Genomic DNA, 17,787 nt, shown 5'->3' with positions numbered 1-17,787 from the left:
CTGGGGGACTTCAAACAGCAGCTACCAGTTTGGAATGCTTGCAGGTCACTTCACACGCAAGAGGTTTATACTTGGCCCTCCAAATTGCCCCACAGTAGATCACGGGAGTCCTGTTTGCAGATGAGATCTAGAGATGCTGACTGACTCATCAGCATTGACAGCTGTTATGCTTTGTCTGCTTCGTCTTTAGCTATCTGACAGAAGGAAAGGGGCCAAACCACTTTCTCTGCCTCTCCACAGGCACCTGAAGATAATATGCACTGGGTATTTTAGACAAATGTGCATCGCTCCATCTTAAAGACTGTACTGTGTACTGTGATTGAGATTGGAGTTTTCCATATGTGTGTGCACAGATGTATGTATGTGTCTATGTGCATGTGCATGTGAGTGTGTGTTCATGTGTGTGTGTGTGTGTGCATGCATGTGCACATGTGCATGTGACTGTGTGTGTATGTGTGCATGCGTGTGTAAGTGCATCTGTGTGTGTGTTATGTGTCAGGTTTACTTCCCTTCTCTTTAACGTGTTTCCCCAGATCCTAGCTTGGGGCTTAAGAAATATGAAAAACTACCAGATGGCGTCCATCACATCGCCCAGCCTCGTGGTGGAGTGCGGAGGAGAGAGAGTAGAATCCGTGGTGATCAAAAGCCTCAAGAAGACACCCAACTTCCCAAGTTCTGTTCTCTTCATGAAAGTGGTACGGTATTTAGACTCTGCCTGAGCCCATGCACACAGAAAAACCCAGCCTTGCAGTAAACATGTCAGAGACTTCTCCTTCCTTAGATCATCTGTAGCCAGTTACTGAAAGCTTCAAACAACCCCAGTGATGGGGAAGTAGCTATGAGCAGTGCTCGTGTCTCCAGTAAATGTTTGCTCTCTGTTCTAGGCCCTTAGTGAACCCCTCAAGTTGAGGTTGTTGACTAGTGCCACTGCACATGGACCAGGACATTCCTGCCAGGAACAGGATGTCCAGAGAAGGAACAGCTGTGTGGGATGTCAGTGTGGGTGATGGGGCATGGCCCTGGTAGTCTATGACTGGGCCCATGGCAGGGAACCTGCTTTGATCTTTGGATCACCCCTGGTTTTCAGAATTGTGAGGTGTCAGATAGGACTCACACACTGCCACTTGTTATAACTAGAGCAAGTGAAAACCACCCAATGTGTCCATTTTGAAAGAAATTAATTTCTTAACTTTCTTGATTATCCCTGGTTCATTCTGTAGACCAGGCTGGTCATAAATTCAGAAATCTACCTGCCTCTGCCTAGCGAGTGCTAGGATTAAAGGCATGTGCCCCCACCATCCAGTAATCCTTACCGTTTATAAATAAAAAAAAATTCATCTTTGAATTGCTATATAAAAGATTACAATAAGGACATACAAAGACAGAAGACTAACATTGTCTAATTCCTTTCCATAGCTCATTTTCCTTCATATCCCCAAGACATCATCCTTGAACATTGGGGCCATGTGGTTTGACTTCTCATTTTGCATCTGAGGCAGTTGAGGCCTAGAGAGGAGAAATGGCTTGCCTGGCCTCAGAGCAAGGGTACACCCTTCTGTGCTTGGGGCCATGGTCTAGTTTCATCTACAACTCCAGCTCAGTGCTACAACTTCCGCTACGACTCCTTCTTTCACTCTGGAAGCAATGGAAAGGTCGAGTAATGTGTACAGGAGGACAGAGCAAGCGAGTAGCCAGAGCTTGGACTGGGGTCCTTCCACTCCATGATTCTGTAGATGGACAGTCTTATAGATATGTAGAAGCAGAATCCCTAATTAGTCACCGATAAGAAACCCTGCCTATCCTCACCCACTCTTCCTACTCCTCCCACTCCTCCCCTTCCCACTTCTAGTCTAGAACCTAGCTTTGGTTGAGATGTGAGAGGAGGCACGGAGGGAGCATCCTCTTTTCCAGTGCAAGGCTAGAGACAGACATTAACCCAAACCACAGTCAAGCTTCCAGGCCATCCATATTCTCCAATCAGGGCAGTGTCTTCAAGGCCCCCACATCCCAGGAGCACTGAAGTTAAAGTGAGCATCCCATTTTGGCTTTGAGCTTCCAACACCAAAGGAATCCTAGTTTCCTATTTCCCTTGAAGGCTCATTCCTAAATTTTGCTTAAGCTCTGGCTAGTTCTGCCGAAGTTCTGCCTGCTACATGAACTTTCTTATTGTCTTTGAAGAAGGATCCTCGAAATTCAGGGGATGCTGTTCCCACATCAGCAATAGGGATGAAGGCATTCAGCCTCCAGCAAGTAGTTGTTGAGCATTCATAGAATGTCATCAATTGATCTAAATGTTGGAGAGATCAAGGGGTCAAAATGATCTTGTCCCTTGAAATTCCCCCTCAGGAGTAAGAATGTGGGAGGGAGATGGGCTCAGTGACAAAAATCTCATTCCACATTATGCTTGCCCTTCTCATATAGATTCCACAACTCTACTATTAATGATGAAGTGACCTGGCATACAGGGTTAGAAAAGTTCCCTAAGGCCTTGCACCCTGTAATAGCAGAGGTAGGATCTTCAGAGCCAGGCTGAAAAAGGATGCTATAAACTCTGAGCCAATTACCAAGCACCTCCGTCACTGAAATACGAAGGAAGGTCCCTCTGGGTTCATTTAATAGGCAAAAAGAATCCGGGTTGGTCCCTTGGGGGAACTGACTGGCAAAGCTGTTCCTGCCAGATCTGGAAAAGAAAAAGGACATCTGTTTTTGTGATCCCTAGTTCCTGCCCAAGGAAGAATTGTACATGCCTCCGCTGGTGATCAAGGTCATTGATCACAGGCAGTTTGGGCGGAAGCCTGTGGTGGGCCAGTGTACCATCGACCACCTGGACCGCTTTCGTTGTGATCCATATGCAGGAAAGGAGGATATTGTACCGCAACTAAAAGGTATGTCTGTAGGCAAGTCTGTATGTTACATTTTTAAGCTTTTTTTTTTTTAAATGCCTAGATTGAATCTTCACAAATGATATTCTAGATGCCACAGAAAAAGTAAGGTCTGATTTACAGTGTACTAGGTAATTCTTCCAGGGAAATACTGGTAGTCAGTGGTGCAACCAGCCTGGACTCTTGAGGTATTGGAGGAGCAGAGTCCAGTGCTTACGAGGCCACCCTCTGGTATGCCTTACTCCTGGGTAAACACAGGATGTCCTTTGAGGTAATGTTGCCTGCTACATGAACTTTCCTATTTGCCTTTGAAGAAGGATCCTCAAAATTCAGGGGATGCTGTTCCCACATCAGCAACAGGGATGGGGGCATTCAGCCTCCAGCAAGTAGTTATTGAGCATTCATCGAATGTCATGAATCGATCTAACTGGTGGGGGGATCAAGGGACCAGAACAGTCTTTTCCTCAAAGTGCAAGAGTCCAGCAAGAAAATGAATGTGTGTAGATCAGTGATCTAAATACTTTGGTATAGAGATTCAGGGCCTTCTGTGTATGGAAAAGGAGATCCCATCCATGAGCCTCAAAGGAAGAGATTTTTCTTTCTAAATGACAGGTGTGGTGTGGTTTGGTTCTTTTGGTTTGATTTTGTTTGTTTCTTTGTTTGTTTGTTGTAGTACACGATGGCCTTGGACTCTGCTTTCTCCTACATCTCCCTTTCAAATGCTAGGTTTATTTTTCCTGGCAATACCAAGTTAAGTGTCTATGGGCCCATTTCATCCATATTTAACAAGGATGTTGTAAGGTCATTTGAAAGCCATTCCATTGTTATACATACAGGAAAATGTTAAATGATATAGTTATGTAAGGATAGGGCAGGCTATAATATTTAACTTAGAATCTAAAATAAATAGCTAACGATACAGTGTTTTGCTCGTTCCCATTCAATAGACACTTGCTTTTAGTTTATCATATACTTAACACTGCTAAGGGCTCGGGGCTCAGTCACTTTAGTGTCGAAGATCCCAGACAGTTTGGGTTCATGAGATTAGACCACAGTGTAGGACTAGAAAATTCTATTCATCTATCATTGAAAACTCTATTCAAGCTATCTAGATTGAAATAGATGTCTTCTGTTTAAGCAGGTAAGCTACAAGCCAGTCCTGGTTAAACCACCCGAAGTCTTGGTATTGATATTACAGAGACTCTAAAAGCTAGCTGCAAGGCCGGGCAGTGGTGGCTCACGCCTTTGATCCCAGCACTTGGGAGGCAGAGGCAGGCGGATTTCTGAGTTCGAGGCCAGTCTGGTCTACAAAGTTGAGTTCTAGGACAGCCAGGGCTATACAGAGAAACCCTGTCTTGGAACAAACAAACAAACAAACAAAGCTATCTGTAAGAAGAGGAGAAAACTGTCAGGCACAAGCAGTGTTTGCTGTGCCATCTCTCAGATTTTGCTTGCTGGAGGATAGTAAGGATGACAGAGAACTACCACTTAGGAATACATTTGCATATGTAGGTATTCATGCTTCCTTGTTCATCTGGCTCTGGATTCCTGTGTGACCAAGTGGCCTGCAGCTGCAGATGAGCTTATCTTGAAAGTTTCTAGGCTACTCATCTAGTTGAGGGTGTCAGGTAAATGCAAAACCTCCACTTTAAAACAACCAGTATACCATAGATGCTCAGTAAATGTCAGGATCCTTCCCTTATCTGAAATGTTTCTCTGACACTTATCGAGTACCTGCTCTTCCCTGGCCTCTGGGTGATTGATAACAAAGGAACTAGAGTCTAACAGATCTAGGCTATGAACTTACTTCCATCCAAGGCTTAACTAGAAGTAAGTGACCTGCTTTCTTGTAGCTTTAACTTATGTTTTTATCTCTAAAATGGAGATTATAGCGCAGTCAGGATGATCAAAGGGCTAAATGAGATCATGTAAACAAAGTACTTAATTACCCAATACCTAAAGATGGTAGGCACACCTCATCCCGAAAGTACCTTCGTTCTGAGCCTTCATGTCTTATATGTCCAATGCCTGGGTGGGATACAGGAAGGTCTTTTGATTTGGTGGAGTTTGTTCTGTCTGGGTTTCAGCTTAGGACCTTTTGTGGTATTCAGTTTAAAAATATGATGCTCCCGTGACCCCACCCCTACCCCTGCATCAGGCTGGATCTTGGCACCCACCTTTAACTGAGATAAACCAGGTGACTGCAGAGCCTATCCCCAAGCAATTGCTGTTACTCCAAAATCCAGAGTTCCATCCATCTGGGACACTGCATGTAAGATCAGGGCATGGGCCTCCTACCTCTGCATGCCACGGGAGAGCAAGGGCTGGATACACAACAGCAGCTTCAGACTGCTGAAGAAATTCATCCCTGCTTTTTCCTCCCCTCTTTTCTCCCCTCCCCTTCCCCTCCTCTCTCTGATACCCTTCTCTATCTCTCCTGTCTCCCTCCACTCCTCTTCTGCATTCCTCTATCTCATTTCCCAAGAAAATGAGGCTCTTTTAGGCATAGATTCACCATCTCCATGCTCATTCCTACATGTCAACACGATCTTTTTAATTGTGTTCGCGTGCGTGTGCGTGTTGCTATGCGGCAGGTAGAGGTCCACTTGCAGGAATCAAGTCTCTCCTCCTTGCAAACTCAGGTCATCAGGCTTGGCGTCCAGCACCTTTGCCTGAGAGCCATCTCTTTGGCCTTAACACAATTCTTTTTCAAGTACGCGTTATGCGTAGGAACTGATTTAACTACCCCCAGACCAAGACACATGGGCCACATAGTCCCCTATAAAATGTCTAAAATCCTACCCTACTCTGAGAATGTGGCAAGTGGTTAGGTCGTTTTCCACATTCAGGTGTAGTCCCCCCATTGAAAAGTTTCACACAGGCTAACTCTGTCATCCATCCTGCGGCTGCTCCACTTGACCATGGAATAGAATGTTCTCCAGTGTGCCGTTCTACGTGTCCTAGATTTCAGAGAAGCTCTCTGCCTTACAGCCTCCCTGATGTCTGCCCCCCCATGCCGGGATGTCGTTATTGAAGTAGAAGACACCAAACCACTACTGGCTTCCAAGGTAGGTCGTAGTCCAGATGTCTAAGCAATTGGTGAACTCCAAGAGCCATTCAAGGCCATTAAAATATTGCTCATCAAACCAATGCACAAGAACTAAGACACGAGCCAAATCTTTTATTCATCCACAGTTGACAGTGAAATTGTATCAACTAGGGCTTCTTAAAAGTTTTCCACTTATAACCCTTTTCACCTGAGAATTTTTTTATACAACCTCCGGTGTATAGGTATATAAAACAAGGTGTGCAAATCAAACATACTTAATTATAAAGCATTTTATAAATAATTCTTTGCTAGACATAATTTTACTATTTGTCAAAAACAAAATCAAATTTGCATTCTAATGAGATGGGCATGCTTGTTCATTTTTATATAAAGATTTAAATCTCAGCTGGATATGAAATACTGCAGGACACAGCATCATTAATGTTTTTCAGGGTTAATTAATATTTTGATTTTACTGTCATGGGTGCTGATATTTTGGATAAACGTGTAGTACTAATACACAATGGCGGAAGTATGTTTCGGGCCATTGCAGAGACTGCTGGAAACTCTCCTAATTCCAGGCCAAAGTTCATTTAACATTTTTTTCTAATGAAACTCAAATCAGAAACTCAAAGAGAAATCAAAATCAATGAGAAATCGCATTCTAACACAATGTGATCCAAAGGTATACTAACTTGATACTTACATGGCAAGGAATGTTGGTGGAAACTATTGCATCTTTATTTTCTATAATTAAACCATTGTGTTTCCACGAGAGCAGAAACGTTGGTGTGTAAAAATGCTGCAGCCTGTAGCATAGATTAGGCCCAGATCTGAGCTGAGGTGCTTCGGGTGGTGTTCGTTGGTGTCGTGTGGTGTGACTACGTGCACAGTGCAGAAACGCATGGGTTGTAGGTTCAAAACCAAAGCCACAATGGAGTTGCATGGTACAGTATGGGTGAGCATTGCCAGGAACACTTTTCTAGCAAATCATTAATTGCACTTTAACGATGCACTTGGACTCCTTACACACTCTATTTTTAGTCATTTTTTACTTGTTGCACACTCAGAAACCTTTCACTATTGTCACACATTCTACACACACACACACACACACACACACACACACACACACACTGTGCCACACACATTCAGGTACCCAGCCCCACATGAGGTCATAACCTATAATTTGAAAAGCTACTGAGAACCAATCAGGGGGAAGTCCAAATGATATTGTGTTAGAAGTTTCTAGAGAAAATCGAAACATTGCATCAATCAGAACACGCATGTTAAAATTTTGCCTATGTGAGGTGGGATTGTCATGATTTGAAATGACCCTATTTGTCAATATAAGGAACAGCCTGGGTTTTTATGTTCACTGTGGAAGAAGTTTGTGGGAATCCTTACTCAGGACCCAGTCTGAAAACCATCCAGCCACTTCCTCAGAAAGGAACAAGAAAGTTTGAACCCAGAAAAAAGAAATCACCAAATAGCTCAGTGTTTCTCTTGGCCTTGGCTGTCAACTTTCATGGCATGTTTTCATATGCAAACTGGCTGGAACACACACATGATTGCACTTTAATGTGCTATGTCCATAAACGGTACCTTTAAAAAAACCACTTCTTTCCCACTGCATTAAACTCACTAACAACTGGACCATGCTAAATGTGGGCTCCACAGCCAACTCTGGATTGCTGTGTGTTTGAGTCTACTGTGTGGCAATTCTACACGGTCACAGATGACAATATCAAATTCCCCAGCCCATAGGGCAACATGACTATGTTCACTTATTGAAAATAACCCCTATTAGTCTCAATAAGACAGTAGTTGCCTGGGGAGAAGTAATGTATAATAGACTCAAGGATTCTTTTTCACGGGGATTTTCACAACTGCTCTGGGAAAAGGACGTGTAAGATCCTACTTGATAATGTGCCAGCCAGTCCTTCCTGCGTGTCTTCTGTGTACTCAGTCGTCCTCGGCACTATTGAGGAGCAAGGAAAATAGTGTCAGTGCTACTCCTTTCTTGACAGTGCTGGGGCTAGGCCACTCTCGACACACTATGAAAGGTCCGTGTGCATCACTATGAAAGGTCCGTGTGTATCAGCTTTTAACCGGGAGGAGCAGCAGGCCTGGAGATGATCATGTCAACTCATTCCCACTACATTATAAATGACTATAGTCAGCTTGCTCCTCTCATACCTAGTTGAGGTACAGTGTCAACAAGAAAGGGTGGGATCTTCTCTAAACTCTCAAGTCCCTGTGTCAAGGTAGACATGGAATACCTCTGTAAAGTCCAATAAGCAATGTGGAACTTTGGAAGAGCCGAGGACAAGCTTACTAACGTCCTTTATTACATGTATCACATGTACATGTAATGTACGTGTATGACCACTAACTTGATTTTAGACTTTTTATCTGGATACACTGAATGAGTCCACACTAACTGCTGTTGCTGAGGGCTGGAGGCCTAGTCTTTCCATGATGGCATCACGCTCTGCGATGTCTGTGGGAACTTGTGACCGATGAGCTTAGCACTATCTAAGGACGAGCAGGGGAGGAGGTTGTGGGGCAGATTGGTCAAGTGCCAGGCAGACAGCACAGCCCTTCTTCGTGGCCGTCTCAACAGTTGCCTTCCAATTCCAGTGCTTAAGCAGTGTGTCAACAGCACTCAGCAAAATGGCCTCTCCAAGGACAGTGCATGTATGTATATGATATGATGCATGAGGCTGCATGGGACTGGGGCAGCTTGGTCTAAGGACTTGAATTCCTCCCAGCTCTACTAGTAGATTTTGGAGTGAAAGGTGATATTTAGATGAATAATGTCATTTTAAGCCAAGGGGAAGACTGGCCCTGGGCCATGTAGTACTTTGAGTTGAATTTTCAAGTTCATTTATTAGATTGAGAAAAAGAAAAGAAAAGAAAAGAAAGGAAAGCCAACGAGTTGCTGTCCTTCCTTTTCCACAGGGGATGATGAGTGATCAGGCACGAAGGGATCCTCCTGGCTAACCCTGAAATTTAAAGGCAGCAACTTGTCTTGGATACTCTTTAAACATGGCTTGTTCTTTTCCCTAAATCAGTTTTTTTATAACTGAAAGTAAGCATGAAGAAACAGACTAAATATCTGAATTCAAAACTATTGAGACTGTCAAAAGTTGTTTTTTTTTTAAATTCCTCTCTCCAAAATCGCACTTAAACTGTGATTACTTAACCCTAATCTTGCTTTGGAATGGAGCTAACAAAATGAATTAATACGTCTCTTTCTCTCTGCTTCCTTTGGCACTTCTGTTGCAACAGGGGGTCAGTCTAAATAGAAATACTGAGGACCTGGAGAAGCTGGGTGGCACTCCATACAGCAGCCACAAAAGTGCTGTAGGGAGATATTAGGATTTCAGAAAGGGGCACTGTGTTCTCAAACTAGCCCAAGGGCTTAGCTTACCAGTGTCCCAGCAGAAAACTCAAACTCCAACAAACTCCTGGGCAGTCCCTAACACCAGGAGGGGCAAATCCTCCATGCAGACATTCAAGTGGAAGGATTTGGCTGGTGAGAAACCTGACATCCTTGTAGAAGAGTCTTCTACCAGTATTTTAGTGACATTCTTACATAGGCATGGAGGGAAACACAGAAAGGGCACTAACATGATGATGACCTGCAGCTGTGCACACCTTGTGACAGGAGAGTTCTTGAAGGGATGAGGAGGAGGTCGGATTGGAGGTATGCTTTTGGAGCTACGTGGAATGAGAGGCTGGGGGTAGGAAGATGAGTAGCTTCCACACACACCTCGGGAGCGAACACCTACTGTGTTAGCTGATCACAGTCTTGTCCAGCCCCACTAAAAACGCAGCCATTCAAGTACTGTGTTAACACTCTTTTGTGTGTTTTCAGAGAGGAAATCTAAGATATGTCCAGTGATAAGATGATCTAAACTAGAATAATTAGGCAATCTGTTACATATTGATAGTAAGTATGCAGGAAAATAATGTTTCTTACTCTCTTTCTCTCTAAACCTAATGTTCATGGGACCTTAAACCAAATATCCACGTGACTCATCCATATGATGTATCCTGCTGCTGGCCTCATATGCCTAGCTGTCGGAAAAGGTAACTATGTTTGTACCTCTAAGATTCATGGGGTGAGGGACGCTGCTCGGGAGTAGAGAGCTTGTCTTTGCATGTGCAAGATTCTTGGTTCAATTTTCAATACATGTATTTTCTGCCTGTAATCTACAAAGGACATTTAATTCATTATAACTGTGTGTGTATGTGTGTGCATGCACATGCACACACACAACACATGAGTGCATGCACACACACAACACATGAGTGCATGCACACATACAGCACGTGAGTGCATGCACACACTTGTATGCATGAATATAAATGTAAAGATATATACAAAGATACATGTGTACATGAGTATTTAATATTATACACATAAATCTATAAATACTTGCCCTCATGTATAAATGAGAAACAACCATTTTTGTTTTTAATGATTTCATTTGTATGGGTGTGTACATGTGAGGCTATACACACATATGTGCAGGTACTTGTGGTGACCAGAAGAGGGCATCAGATTCCCTGGAGTTGGTGTTCAAGTGGTCGTGTGGATGCTAGGAGTTGATCTCTGATGGGGTCTGGAAGAGCAACAAGGTCTCTCAATGTCTGAGCCAAGTCTCCAGCCTGAAATAGCCTTTCTTACTCCTTGTCGCTCTCCATCCGACAGGAGGTGATGCTTGTTTTTGAGAGCTTCCCTTTCTAAGGCAGATTAGAAAAGGCAGAAAGTGAGTCTCATCCAGATATGTCCTTGTTATAAGTCAGGGTGGAGGTTGAGTGTGGTACCTCAAACCTGTAATCATAGCCCTTTTGAGACTGAGACAGGAGGAGGATTAGGAAGGAAGGAAGCAAAAAAAGGGGGAAAGGAGGAAAGGGAAGGAGAGAAATAGAAAAGGAGAAAATGTGAGCAGCTATGCAGGCACCGGCCTTTGAGTGCCTCATTGATTATCTCTTTTGCCAAACCAAGAACACTCATCAAAACAAGAGGTTCATGACTCTGGTTATAACTGAAATCACCCCAGGGGATTTATGCAAACATAATGAATACCCAGTTCTCAGCCCACACTGACAGGATCAGACCCTGAGGGATGGGGTGAGAGCCACTAATGTATATGAACCACAATGCCCCCTACTTTTGTTTCCTAATTTCAAGGTTTCAAAGGTCTTTAGTGATCTGATCTGATTTCCAAACAAACTCTCCAAGGCAGATGGTGGCAGTTGTCACTAGATGAAGAAACTGAGGCTCAGAATTGCCGAACAACTTGCCCAACGCAGTGTGGCTTATAACATAAACTAAACATCGAACTAAAACCGGCTTACCTAACTAACTCTCAGAGAGATTTGCACTGTTGCTAAAAGAGCTAAGGAAAGGGGATCAAAGAAAGCATATGTTAGAAATGCCATTCTAATTGATTTATGGATGCAAGCATTAACAGTAAAGAAATGAAAAGAGACAAATTAATAGATCATTTGTATCAGGTCTAAGAACAACATCTGATATAGATGTGAGCATTGAAGCAAATGCATTTCATCGGGGCTGGGAAGATAATTCAGTGGGTGAAATGCTTTCTCACAATCTCAGGGACTTGAGTTCTATCTCCAGAATTTATGTGAGAATGCTGAGTGTCATGGCACATGCTTTTATTTCGGCAGTGGGGGGCAGTGGAGACAGAAGGATGACTGCGTTTGTGGGCCAGTGAGTCTAACCCAAATAGTGACTCCCCAGACAATAAGAGCCCCTGTTTCACAGGTGGTGAACAGTATTCACACTGTGTCACCCGAGGTTTTTGTTCTCTGGCCTCCACATGTACTCCTACATGTGTGTACTCCTCTCTACACAGACATCTACACACACACACACACACACACACACACACACACACACCACATCCGTGTCATCTGTTGAGGTCTCCTGCTTCTGAGCAGAATTGTGGATGTGCTGCCCACCGTGCTTGTAAACAGAGGCAGATAATCTCAGAGCCATCAGTAGCCTCCCCTCTCTCATCTGTTCCATAGTGATTTTTCTGTAAAATAAATCAGAAATCCAAACTGTCAATAAATCAATTTTTTTTTCATTTGGATGTGGCTTTAGGAGGAAGAAATTGTTGACTGGTGGAGTAAATTTTATGCTTCCTCTGGAGAGCATGAAAAATGTGGACAGTATATTCAGAAAGGCTATTCCAAACTCAAGGTACTTGGACCTATGTTCTTATGGGTGGAGAAAAGCCAGTTCCAGCATGCTGTGGGCCCTAGGTTTACAAGGCCTCGTGGTGGGTGCTGATGGAGAAGGGCCAGGAGTGCCTCTGCTCTCCTGGAGAGCCCTCTTGCAACAGGCTTGGCTTTGCCAAGTACCAGGGATTGAGGAAAGCTGCTGAGTTATGGTTGCGTGACTGCCACGTTGGGGCTTGGGGGCATCTGGCAGAAGGCTGGGAATGGGTTAGTCCCATACTAATTAGGCCAACAATTATCCAGAGTTGTTTGGCTCAGGGAGACCCAGAAGTCACCGTGCCCTTTGCAGAACAAAAAAAGATGTCAACAGACTTCATTTTGTCTTCCAAACAGTGATCAGTTTTGCTAAATTAACAGTTGATTCTGTTACGTGTATGCCTTGTCACATCACAGCGTGGGGCACACGTGTCACATCACAGCCGTGGGGCACACGTGTGCAGGAGGAAGCTGTGGAACCAGCCAGGGATGGTTATCTGCACTGTTCTCTTCATGTCTAGTTATTAAAATTATTCCTCTATCAAAGAAGGATCTCTATGCCCTTGTTTACTGATAGCGTAATGTATTTGTGTAGTGTAAGGAATGCCAGCATGTTATCGATCACATGGAAAAATAATGAGACTGGGGTGAGGGGACAGACTTACGTTCCTTCTTCCTCTTCTCTCTTCCAATTTTCTCTCTTGTCCCACTTTTCTTTTAAAGCCAAGGCCTAATTCCTATGCCATAAGCTGATCCTCCCACAAGGCTTTGGTGTTGTTCATATCTGTGTAAAGCAGCGCCCACAGCAACGGGAAGACCATTTTCACACACAGGAAGCTCCTCTGTGCTCCTGTCAAGCCAACTCTCCATAAGCTGTACCCCTCTGATGCACAGCTGATCTGATAGCTACCATGATTGATATGCTGGGTAGCTATCAACTGCTTGAGTCCAGATAACTGGACTCATACAATATTTATTCTGAATTTGGCTCCTTTGGTCCCAAAGGAGTCTGCTTTTGAGACTCGTCATGTTGTTGCAGGTGTCACAAGTTTGTTTACTCTTGCTGAATCTTATTGGATCAGACTAGGTTGGAGGTGGATCATGCTCACCCCCTATCTCACCGCCCCTTAGCCCCCCCTCCTTCTTTTCTCTCTCCTCTCCACAGTTTGTTGACTCATTCTCCCTACACTGGCCCTTCTTGAACTACATGGACATGCTCTTGTTTCTCTTTGGTAAATTCCTAGAAACATCATTTCTGGATCCTAGGATATTTACCCCCCTAAAGGAAGTATGGTGTTTTTCCACGTGACTGTTCTATGTTGCACCCATGAGGGTCCCAGGAGTTCTGTCCATCCTTATATACTCAGTCCTGCGGGCTGGAGACTCCACCTCTGTCTTAACGAGAAACCGAGAGTCTCCTGATGGTTTTCAGATCTATGACTGTGAACTGGAGGATGTAGCGGACTTTGAAGGCCTGACAGATTTCTCAGATACCTTCAAGTTGTACAGAGGCAAGTCTGATGAGAATGAAGATCCGTCTGTGGTAGGAGAGTTTAAAGTGAGTAAAGTGTTTGTTTGTGTGTGTGTGTGTCCGGTTGAAAAATCCATCTTTTTGTTGTTGTTGTTGTTGTTGTTGTTGTTGTTGTTGTTGATCTTGGATGAAAGACTGATGTCTACGGCTGGACATGTCCCCTGCTCTCTGCAAGAATGAAAATGCCGCAGGGGATCCAGGGTGTGGCTTTTCCCTTCTTGGGCCGGCCAGACTGAATCCTCCTGGGTCAAATCTTCCCCAGACCTCCTTTCTCCTCTGTTCTGCCCTCCTGGGGTTTTAGCAAGATCACTGTGGCAAATTCCCAGGTCAAGATCTTAGCTCCACCTTTCTGCTCCCAAGCAGTCTCTCCTCACCGTAACCAAATTCCATCCCCCATCTGAATGGCTTAAGCACACCTCTTGTATTTCACACAGCTCAGGTCTCAACTCCTTCTGAAGCCAAGCTGGCCTTTCACGAGCCATGGGTCCCTCCTGCATATGGAAGAACCACTCCCAAGTCCCAAACACACCTTGGAAAGTCCTCTCAATGGATGTGCGGAGCCTTGGGCCAGGCTGCTCCTCCTTCCCTGGGTGCCCTTCCTTTCCTCTCTGTAGTCTGACAAAGCCCTGCTCATGCCCTAAGACAGCTCAAATGTCAGTGTTTGTCAAGAGTCCCCTGGTTGCTTTGGGCAGTGTGACTCACCCCTGCTCTGGGCTCCCACAGGTCTGGGTTCACCCCCCTGTCAGGTTTGATTGCTGCTTCTCCTCCCAAGCACACTTGGCAAGGCCAGGGCATCTGACACTGCCCTTCCTAATCCTTTGCCAATAGCAGACATGGCTAATGGATCAGGGGATTACACTCCACACAGGGTCTCAAATCCTCCCCACCCTCCCTCTAAGCCCACAATAGGGTATAGAGTCAAGCTAATCTAGCATCTTGTGCCACACTCTTGTTTCTTGATTTTTTTGGGTGCCCCACACCCAGTATTCAATGGGTGCTTGCTTCGTGACATGTTCCCGAGTGCAGCTGGCCAGAATAAAGGCCCAAACATCCTAATCCCAACTTCGATACCTTTCCCTGTACTTAAGCTGGTTTCAAAACAAAGTATGCGGTCTTTTTAGCTGAGACTTGAAGCAGAGCATCGATTTTCTTGGGAGTGGAACCCAGGCAGGTAGGGAGACCCAGCAGTGAAATCACCTCGGGACTTATTCCTGTCTCCAAAATATTCTCAACTCTTTCTCTTGTATTGCCACCATGACCCCTGACACTGACCAGTCATCTCCCCTTCCTGCCCAAGTTATCAACCAATTCCTATCGTGCCCTCTTCTGAATTGATGGCTACAGAATGCTGGTGGTGTGTCCCCTACTGGAATTCCCATAAGAGCCAATATATATTATGTCAGAGACGCTCACCCAACTGTGTGAGATAGAGGGTGCCCTGTGTACTCTGAAGAGGGGCACATTTCCCAAGTGCCCTCTATCCAGTGGCCAGGGTCCTTGAAGTCATCATCAGTACATGTCTCTCTCTTTCTCTCAGGGCTCCTTCAGAATCTACCCCTTGCCGGATGACCCCAGTGTGCCGGCCCCTCCCAGGCAGTTTCGGGAACTGCCTGACAGTGTCCCACAGGAATGCACGGTTAGGATTTACATTGTTCAAGGCTTACAGCTCCAGCCCCAGGACAACAATGGCCTGGTAAGAGTTTGGGTGTGGGGCCTTCTCCTGTAGCAGGATAATTACAGTCATCAGCCATGGTAATTGTCACCTTCTTTCTTTCTGGGCGTCTGTTATCTCGCAAGGAGAAAGATACTCTATCAAAACAATGTGATTGTCCCTATGGGGATTTGCCCAAGCGCTTTGGCTGGAGTTGGGGGATGGGATGCTTTAAGGCTCTCTAGTTCATCCTTCTCACGTTACCGATGTGACCCAGGACAAGATTTGCTTCAGTCACAGGGCCAGCGTGAGCAGTGCTAGGTCATCCCTACCTTCACCGCATCCCACCTTTTCACCCACACAGATGCTTTGAAGGAACGCTGGCCCACTGCCACCCAAAGGAGAACTGTGCACTGAGCTCATCCCTGGGGCACCCAGGGCCTACCTTTGTCATCACTTGGGAGTATAGAAGCCAGCCAAGTCTATCCCCGAAATTGACTTCAGTTTGCACCCGGGATGATATAACATCTCACCTGTCTTTTCTCCACAGTGCGATCCTTACATAAAAATAACCTTGGGCAAAAAAGTAATTGAAGACCGAGACCACTACATTCCCAACACTCTCAACCCAGTGTTTGGCAGGTAACGTACAGTTCAAAATATTCCTTCTTCATGAAATATGCCCTGCTCTGTTTGAAGTCCTAATGCCAGGAATATGTAGAGATACTTTTATCAGAGAAATAGGTAGAAGGACTGGAAGGGGCCGTGAGGGAAAAAGTCACAAGATGAGTTTCTCTGAGTCAAGATCTGTTCCAAGTCCTTATGGGTGGAAGCAAGGCCCCCAGATGCACTGAGCTTGTGGAAGGACTCAGTTCTATAAAATCCTGTTTTCAGGGCTAGGGGATAATGCGGATGGGGTGGGGTGCGGTGGGGTGGGGTGGAGGTAGGGATGACCTGACAGGAAATAGGGTTTACTGGGATGTTATAGTTCTCTCCTTTTGATGCAGTGAATGTTTCACTGAGGGAGGATGCTAAACGACAAAAGAAATATTCTGTTTTATTGGTCTTTAATGTCCCCAGGAGCCTTGACACAGCATTGTTCTCTTCATGCTCACAGCCTTGACTTGTTTCTGGTCTAGAATATGTGTATTTTTAAAACATTTTTATTCATGTCACTTGTGAACGCGCATGTGCATGTGGCAGTGAACACCTGTGTGCGTGTGGTGGTCAGAGACAACTTGGTCCTCTCCTTCTGTCATGTAGGTCCCAGGGATCCATCTCAGGTCATCGGGCTTGACCACAGTAGCATTTACCTATGTGTGAGTCATGCTATATAAATCTTATCAGAACCATTTCTAGTTACCAATGTGATCACTAAATAAAGCCAGCATTATTCAGCTGAGAGCACCTTCTGTATTTAATAACACTATTTGCTGAGCATTCAGAGTGAGCAGGTCCTCTCTCTCCTGAGCCACTTTGTAGAAGACATGTCAGAAATCTCACAGAACTCTAATGGGAACAGAAACTGAGGCCCCAAGAGAGTGTGTGCCTAACACTGTTCTGATCACAGACTGTGTCCACGATCCCCAGCCATACGACACCAGCCTCTGCATGGCTTCATCACCACATTCTGCTCTATCATCTGCATGGCTTCATCACCACGTTCTGCTCTGTCAAGTGCTCTGTCTGATTTTCTCCTGTGTTAGACTCACTAGCCAAGCATCGCAGTCCTCATGTCACAAGTAAGGACACAGAGCCTCACATTTTTGTCAACAAGCTGTAACACAAGCGATTGAGACAGAGGGGGTATACATCCATGACTCTGAGGCTTTCCTAAGCTCACGGCAGTACTTCATATTCACGGCAAAGCCGCCATCTGTAGGAAAATGGTCTTTGTGAAAAACATTTGAGGAAGGAAGATTCCGTGGGTAAAGGGTGGGCAAGCAGGAGAACCCAAGTTTGGATCCCCAACCCTTCTAGCTGTAAGATAAGGTAGAGGGCAGAGGACATGGCTCAGTGGGTACAAGACATAACCACATGATTCCGACTATCCAAATTTCAGATGCAACGGTGCATATCTATAGTCCCAGCAATCCTGCAGTCAGATGGGAGGCAGAGTCAGAAGAATCATCTAGAAACTTTCTGGCCAGCTAGCCTGGAGTATACAGTACAGAAGAGAAACAGGAGAGATGCTGCCTCACAAGAGTGGGAGGCAAGAACTGACTCCCCAAAATTGTCCTCTGACTTTAACCCACAAACTGTTTCCTTGCCACCAGATCTCACAGTGTATTCCTGGTCCTTCCAAAACTTACATAGAACCAGGCTGGCATCAAATTTGCGGCAACCCTCTTCTGCCTCTTCACACCTGTCCTCTGCCCCATCACAAGATCAAGAATTAAATAGATCTGTTCTTAAC

The 17,787-nt window shown here is 44.9% G+C and overlaps 1 protein-coding gene across 4 annotated transcripts in view; it reads left to right on the top strand.

Moving 5' to 3' along the window:
* The window catches only part of Myof (myoferlin), a 151,373-nt gene that overhangs the window by 113,108 nt on the left and 20,478 nt on the right, over positions 1-17,787 (top strand). For all 4 annotated transcript variants that reach the window (XM_031390202.1, XM_031390204.1, XM_031390203.1 and 1 more), the window contains 8 exons: positions 534-695; positions 2,720-2,885; positions 5,874-5,950; positions 10,018-10,029; positions 12,077-12,175; positions 13,622-13,747; positions 15,258-15,413; positions 15,922-16,013. In XM_031390202.1, coding sequence (XP_031246062.1) covers positions 534-695; positions 2,720-2,885; positions 5,874-5,950; positions 10,018-10,029; positions 12,077-12,175; positions 13,622-13,747; positions 15,258-15,413; positions 15,922-16,013 — 890 coding nt within the window. The remainder of the gene's footprint in view (positions 1-533; positions 696-2,719; positions 2,886-5,873; positions 5,951-10,017; positions 10,030-12,076; positions 12,176-13,621; positions 13,748-15,257; positions 15,414-15,921; positions 16,014-17,787) is intronic.

The sequence above is a fragment of the Mastomys coucha genome, unplaced genomic scaffold (assembly GCF_008632895.1).
Source record: "Mastomys coucha isolate ucsf_1 unplaced genomic scaffold, UCSF_Mcou_1 pScaffold21, whole genome shotgun sequence".
NCBI lineage: Eukaryota > Metazoa > Chordata > Mammalia > Rodentia > Muridae > Mastomys > Mastomys coucha.
This window is presented reverse-complemented; position numbering and strand designations above follow the sequence as displayed.